The 7,010-nt window shown below is 63.1% G+C and overlaps 2 protein-coding genes across 5 annotated transcripts in view; one reads left to right on the forward strand and one right to left on the reverse strand.

Moving 5' to 3' along the window:
* FMNL3 (formin like 3) overlaps positions 1 to 1,867 on the forward strand; it is an 11,383-nt gene extending 9,516 nt beyond the window's left edge. The window contains exons 25-26 of the mRNA XM_017728682.1: positions 1 to 86; positions 1,396 to 1,867. Of these exons, the coding sequence (XP_017584171.1) occupies positions 1 to 86; positions 1,396 to 1,418 (109 nt within the window). The 3' untranslated portion in view covers positions 1,419 to 1,867. The remainder of the gene's footprint in view (positions 87 to 1,395) is intronic.
* A 1,893-nt stretch (positions 1,868 to 3,760) lies between these two features.
* On the reverse strand, positions 3,761 to 6,207 carry ATG101 (autophagy related 101). 4 transcript variants are annotated; one of them, XM_008629449.2, is made up of 3 exons: positions 5,987 to 6,207; positions 5,069 to 5,357; positions 3,761 to 4,605 (listed from the first exon to the last, which is right to left on the reverse strand). In XM_008629449.2, exons 1-3 carry the CDS (start codon positions 6,001 to 6,003, stop codon positions 4,201 to 4,203), a joined length of 711 nt encoding a protein of 236 aa, XP_008627671.1. In that variant the 5' UTR covers positions 6,004 to 6,207; the 3' UTR covers positions 3,761 to 4,200. The 4 variants fall into 4 exon arrangements, with proteins under 4 accessions (XP_008627671.1, XP_017584195.1, XP_017584196.1 ...); XM_017728706.1 differs by having other exon boundaries at positions 5,940 to 5,992; XM_017728707.1 differs by lacking the exon at positions 5,987 to 6,207 and adding an exon at positions 5,767 to 5,916.
* Positions 6,208 to 7,010: the final 803 nt, after the last annotated feature.

Raw genomic sequence — 7,010 nt, forward strand, 5'->3', positions numbered from 1 at the left:
CCCTTCACTGCCCGCACGGCCAAGCGGGGCTCCCGCTTCTTCTGCGACCCGTCCCACCACGACGAGTCCAGCTGTTAAGACCCCAGGTACAACCTGCATGCCTGGATCCCCTTGGATCCCACCTGGATGCCCCTGGGTTCCCCCTGACCCTGCATGCCCCCTTCTGCACGTCCCCTCCCTGCATGTTGTCACCCCAGGGTGCCGGGTGTGCTCTGGTCCTTTGGATCGGGGCAGGATCTTAATGCAAGGCTGGATCCCAGCACAGGATCCTGGCACAAGATCCCAGTGCAAGGCTGGATCCCAGCACAGGATCCTGGCACAAGATCCCAGTGCAAGGCTGGATCCCAGCACTGGATCCCGTCACAAGATCCCAGTGCAAGGCTGGATCCCAGCACAGGATCCCGGCACAAGACCCCGGTGCAAGGCTGGATCCCAGCCCAAAGCTGGATCCCAGCACAAGATCCCAGTGCAAGGCTGGATCCCAGAACAGGATCCTGCACCATCCCCAGACAAGATCCCAGTGCAAGGCTGGATCCCAGCACTGGATCCCGTCACAAGATCCCAGTGCAAGGCTGGATCCCAGCACAGGATCCCGGCACAAGATCCCAGTGCAAGGCTGGATTCCAGCACAGGATCCTGGCACAAGATCCCGGTGCAAGGCTGGATCCCAGCCCAAAGCTGGATCCCAGCACAAGATCCCAGTGCAAGGCTGGATCCCAGCACAAAGCTGGATCCCAGCACAGGATCCTACTGTAACGCTGAGTCTCAGCACTGGATCCTGGTTCAAGGCTGGATCCCAGCATAAGGCTGGGTGCAAGGCTGGGTCCTGGCACTGGATCCCAGTGAAATGTTGCTGCCCTGCACAGAGTCTTGGCACTGGATCCCAGTCCAGGATCCCGGTGCAAGGCTGGGCCCTGGCACAGGATTCCAATTCAATGCTGGTACCCAGCACAGAGTCCCAGCACAGGATCCCAGCACTGGATCCTGGAGCAAGGCTGGATTCCAGCACAGATCCCACTGCAATATTGGATCCCAGAGTGGGGTCTTAGTGCATCACCGGATCCCAGGGCAGGATCCCAGTCGGTCCCAAGATGAGATCCCAGCACAATACTGGATCCTAGGCTGGCATCCCAGTGCACTACTGGGTCCCAGTACAAGGTCCCAGTACACTGCTGGGTTCCAGGGCAGGATCCTAGGGCAAAACTGGATCCCAGGGTAGGCTCCCAGTGCACTACTGGAGCCCAGAGTGGGGTTCCCAGTGCATTACTGGGTCCCAGCCCAGTGCCTGGAGGACTCACCCTGTGCTGCCTGCGCTCTGGGGGGGTCACCTGGGCCCCCCTCAGGCCAGGCCGGGTGTCGCTGGCTCTGTCCCTGACTGTCCCTTCCATCCCACAGCCCGAAGGTGGATCCGCCTGTAGCCGAGCAAGGCTGAGGAGCCCGACCAGGGGGCAGGGGAGGACTGGGGTTGCCTCAGTTTCCCCTCCTCACCCCCCTCTGCCCCCCAGGTGCCCAGAGAGGCTCCGTCCTGCCCTGACACCATGTGGGGACAGGGCCAAAATGTCCTCGTGCCACCATCCTCACGGGTGACATCCCTGTGCCTGGGGAGACCCTGCACCCAGACCACCCCCTGCCCACCCAAGGCAGAGGCCAAATCCATCTGTGGTGGAGCCCCAGCATCAGGAGCTGACCCGTGGGGTGCCCCCTCCCCATCGGGGTCCCCTTGTCCCCGGGGGGCTCACTGCCTCAGAGCCCCCACCCCCACTACAGGGACCACGGGGACCCCCCCACCCAGCGCTCGACACTTTGACCACTGATGTGAACACTAAGTGCCAAAAAAAAGGGACCAAAGCCAGGCTGGGGGGTGTCGAGGAGCCTCCCCAGGCCAGAGCTCCTGTGGCGGGGGGCGAGGAGGGGGCACACAGATGTGCAGGGAGCAGACATTTGGCAAGGCTTTGCAGCGCTGTTACTAAAGCTGTGGGATTAAGGAGAGGGGGCATCTGCTTTTGGGAGGAATTGGGAGCCCCCCCCACATCACCAGCCCCACTTCAGTGTGGGGTGACCCCCAGTTCATCCCACTTTTGGTGGCTGTGGGGTGCTGGGAGCAGAGTCAAGGCTGGGAGGGGCAGCAGGGGGAGCAGGATGAGGTCCCAAAGGGAGCAGAGGGGCAGGATGGGGCCAGGAGGGCAGAAAGGGCTTGCGGGGGTGGAATGTGGCCATGGGGGTGCGAGGGGCTGGGAGGGGCAGGATGCGACCCCAGACCCCCAGCAGTGGCACAGGGCCTGGCCTCCCTCGCTGAGCTCCACCAGCCCAGGGATTAGCCCTGAAACAGGGAATAAAAGTTTCCCCTAATCCTCTTGGGGGGATTACCAGCACTGCCGCGCCCAGGGTGGGATCTGGCCCGGCCTCAGCCCCCCCAGCGCCACTGCTGACCTGGGACCTTTTAATCCACATTTCCTGGATGAGCCCCTGCTCTGTCCTGGGGGACCCTCGGAGATGCTGTGGGCAAAGATGCTGCTGTCCAGCCATGTCCATCCACATCCAGCCGTGTCCATCCATCCATCCGTCCACCTCTGTCTGCCAGGCTGAGGCAGGTCCCTACCTGCCCTCAGTGACATCCACCCCCGAGTCCCCAGCCTCGGGGCAGGATCCCAGTGCACATCCTGCCCCGTTCCTGAGGGTCACTGGAGATGCTGCAGGCAAGGATGCTGCTGCCCAGCCACGTCCATCCACGGCAATCCGCGTCCACCTACCCATCCGTCCATCTGTCCATCCACTGGGCTCTGCCTGCCCAGTCCCTACATGCACTCGGTGACATCTACCCACACAAGCCCCCAGAGCTGTCCCAGTCCCTCGGAGATGCTACGGGCAAGGACGCTGCTGTCCATCCATATCCGGCTGTGCCCGGCCGTCCACCCATCCATCTGTCCACGCACCCGGCTCCAGCCGGTCCCTACGTGCCCTCGGTGCCACCGTTGGGCTCGGACAGGCGTCGCTCACCCTGGGCTGTGGGCGCTGCCAGGCTCTCAGCCTGCAGGAGCAGGTTGCAGCCGAGGAAGAGGATGGCAAAGGTGACGGCGAGGCAGAGCACCAGGACCACGGCGATCTGGGCAGCCTCGCTCACCCCCGTGTCCTCGCGGGTAGCATTCATGTCCCCCTCCTCCTCCTCCTCCTCTTCTTCCTCCTGGGAGCCGAGTGTGGCGGTGACAGACGGGGAGGGTTTAAGTGATGTCAAGGACTGTCTTATCCCTCCCTGCCATGGCCCCCCTCACGCTCGCTGGCACTGGGTGCCCCCCCTGGGAAGGGGCAGTAGCTTTGCCCCGCCTTGCAGCCCCCCTGGAGGGGTGCAGGGTCCTGCAAGGAAGGAGGAGTCACCCCAGCCCCCTCCCTAGGTGCCTTGGGGGGCAGCTGGGGCTGCCCAACTGCCCACTCTGCCTCTCCCCACTGCAGCAACTCAGCCTCGTGGCACTGGGTGCAATGGGGACACCCAGCTCAGCCCCATGGCTCAGGGGACCCCCAGTTCAGCCCCACAGCACTGCGGTCCCCCAGCTCAGCCCCATGGTACGAGCTGTGCAATGGCATTCCCCAGCTCAGCTCCATTACACTGGGCTCCTCCAGCTCAGCTCTACAGCACGGGGGTGGAGTGGGGACCCCCAGCCCAGCCCCTTGGTTTTGGATGTGATGGGGGACCACCAGCTCAGCCTCAGCATCCACTTCCCCCCTCCCACGGCCCCCAGCCCCCACAGCCAGGATGTGACCAGGCTCCGTGTGAAAGCAGAAACACTTTATTTTTGGGGCAGCTCTGGCCCCCCAGGGACAGGGGTGACACCGGGGGACAGGTGGTGATAAGGGACATGGCCAGCACTGGCTGTGTGGCACCAAGTGTGCTGCAGAGGGGTGGGGTTCAGGTGTCACCCTGACCCCCAGCACCCTCTGCCAGGCTCCAGCACCACTCTGAGCTGGTGCCACAATGCCCTGAGGACTCACCCCGGTCATCAGCCAGGCCGGAGCCACCGAGCCAGTTCTCCAGGATGGACAAAACCTCACGGCATAAACCAAGGAGCAGCAACCCCCAAATTACAGGCTAGGCCAAGCCCAGCTCCTCCCAGAGGCTTTTTGGAGGTGAAGGAGGGGATCCAAGCAGGGTCACTGTCCCAGAGAAGTTCCACTGCCCATGGTGACCCTGCCTGGGTGACACCAGCCCTACAGCGCCAGTGTGTCCTTGATGAGCCGGCGCATGGTGGTGGTGACTGAGGTGCCCAGGGAGTCCGTGATCTGGTAGGAGATCTTGTACAGGTAGGGCTGCACGTCCTTCAGGCTGGTGTCGAAGACATTGTCCACCTCGGACTGGGTGGGCATCTTGGGCAGGTACTCGTGGCGGTTCATCACCTCCACGATGTTGATGATCTTCTCGCAGAGCTTCTCACCCACCTTCTCACGGCAGATCTGCCGCTCCTGCTCGTTTGCCAGATTCACCACATTCACCTTGATGGTCCAGAGCTCCCAGGGGATGCACTCGTCCGAGAAGGGCCACCGTGACTTCTTCTTCTGGTAGAACTCCAGGGAGATTTGCCCCATCCCATCGGAGCCGGAACCACGCAGCGCGTCCTGCGTGACAGCGTGCGGTTCATGAGGGAGCAGGGACTGCCTGACCCCTCCTCGGGCACATCCCATTGGCTTTTACAGAATCACTGAATGTCCTGAGTTGGAAGAGACCCCCAAGGATCATCCAGTCAAACTCCTGGCCCTGCACAGGACACCCCAACAATCTCACCCTGAAGCTCTGGCAGCCTTGGGGCCATGACCAAATCCTGGGGAGCTGTTCCAGTGCCCAACCACCCTCTGGGGGAAGAACCTTTTCCCAATATCCAGCCTTCCCTGACACAGCTCCATCCGTTCCCTCGGGTCCTGTCACTGTCCCAGGGAGCAGAGATCGGAGCTGCGCTAGGGATGAGCCTCCTCTCAGTCTCCTCCAGCTGAACAGATCTCGTGCCCTCAGCTGCTCCTTGTATGCCTTCCCCTTAAGGCCCTTTACGCTCCCATTTTCATCCCTGCTGGCTCCCCCCTTTACCTTGAACTCCCCGACGGCCTTGCGGAGGGCCCGGTCGAGCTCCTCAGAGGAGACACGGACGTAGGCAAAGTCGATGAAGTCACAGTCCACGTCCTGGGTGCCCACGGTGCCGATGGAGTAGGTGCCCTCCTTCTTGTAGTGGAACTTGCCGGTGCTGCGGTGCAGCAGGACGGTGTGGAGCACGGCCAGCATGGCCTCCTCCACCTGCCGCCCCTCCACCGACACCTCCAGCACCTCGGCGCGGCAGTTCATGGCAGGGGCGGCGCTGGAGGGGGCACAGCAGCGGGTGCTGAGGGGACACAAGGGTGGGTGGGGGGTGTTGGTTGCACCCCTGCTTGGGTGACAGCCCCTCTGCCAAATCCCCTGTGTGCTGGTGTCCCAGTGAGTGCCCCCCCAGAGGGACCTGGTGTGGCCCTCCTGGTAATCCACAGGGACCCAGATGTCCTGATTTGAGTCCCTCACGTGCCACAAGGATCCAGGCGTCCTTGGTATAGGCCCCCCGTAGCCCCACAGAGACCCAGATGTCTTGGTCTGAGTACCTCACATCCCACAGATATGGACCCTCCCACGCACCTCGTAAAAGCTCGGGGCGTCCACGTCTGGGTGTCCCGCAGGGATCCGGGTGTCCACAAGGACCCAAATACCCCGCTCTGGTCTCCTCACACCCCAGGGCGGTATCCCAGTGTGTGCCCGCTCACCTCACAGGGGCCCCGCGGTCCCACTACAGGCCCCTCAATATCCCACAGGGACGCAGATGTCTTGACTCGAGCCTCTAACAACCCAGAGAAACCACCTCAGTCTCCCTCGGAGCGCCTCAGGTTCCCTCCAGGCTCGAGGCCCCGAATCCCCCTGGGCCCCCGGGCCCCCTCACCCCCGGTCCCGGTGCCGGTGCCGGTCCCCGCCCGAGGCCGCACTCACCGCCCGGGCCCGACCATCTGACGGCGCGGAGGAGGGAAGTGGATCGTCCCATCTGCGCAGGGGATCAGAACACCCCACCGGCCACCTTAGTGGCCCTTCCCGTTATATCCGCCGTGTTCATCACTCTGAACTTGACTCGGTTGACACTGTGTCCCTTCGGTGCCGTTCCCGGCCGCGGAGCGTCTCCCGGGGGTGGAATCGCCGTTCCGAGTGCGCGGATTCCCCTCTCCCCGGTTTGGTTCGTTCCCAAGGGGGCCATAGAGCTGCAATGCCGCAGCGCAGAGCGGCTCAGCGGCTCCATTGCGCCCCCTGTGCTGGAGGCGCCGCGGCGGTACTGCAGCGGGGCGGGCGGTCCGGTGTCCCCCGCTGACCCCCGCGGGGACACGGCGAGAAAGGGGCGACACGCGTGGGGACAGGGGCCACAGGGGCACGGGGGACACCTCTATGGGGACAGAAGGGACACGAGGATATGGGACAGCAGGGCCGTGGGGAAATGAGGAAAGGGGGACACAGGGACAGATGGACACAAGGGACAGAGTGACGCAGCGATATGGGGACACGGGACAGATACTAGGTAAAAGGACATGAAGAGTAGGGGGACAAAGGGACAGTGGGATGGCTGGATATGGGGATATGGATGGACATGGGAGACACATGGATATGGGGACACAGGGCACAGGGGATAGTGGAAACAGGGACGTGGGGACTTGGGGGACGCAGTAAGAGGGGATGGATGGACATGGGGACACAGGGCACAGGGAATACTGGAAACAGAGACCTGGGAATATGGGGGATATGGGAATAGAGGGATGGATGGAGAGACACGGGGACAGTGGGACGGATGGACACAGGGAGAGAGGGATGGATGGATAGGCAGACATGGGGGACACAGGGAGTGGGGACATGGGGATTTGGGGCACTGATCGGCCACGCTGCCATGGGGACACATGGCCTGGTGTAAACAGCAGCAGGACTGTGGCCATGACGTGGCACCGGGCGGGGCGGCGGGCACCCCCCCACAACA

The sequence above is a fragment of the Corvus brachyrhynchos genome, unplaced genomic scaffold (genome assembly GCF_000691975.1).
Source record: "Corvus brachyrhynchos isolate BGI_N302 unplaced genomic scaffold, ASM69197v1 scaffold193, whole genome shotgun sequence".
Taxonomy (NCBI): Eukaryota; Metazoa; Chordata; class Aves; order Passeriformes; family Corvidae; genus Corvus; species Corvus brachyrhynchos.

Bases quoted from the DNA above. Each gene is read 5' to 3' on its own strand.
- ATG101 (XM_008629449.2), bottom strand. The intron at 4,606-5,068 runs GTAAAGGGGGGA...GCTGTCACGCAG, and splicing joins AGGCCGTCGGGGAGTTCAAG to GACGCGCTGCGTGGTTCCGG.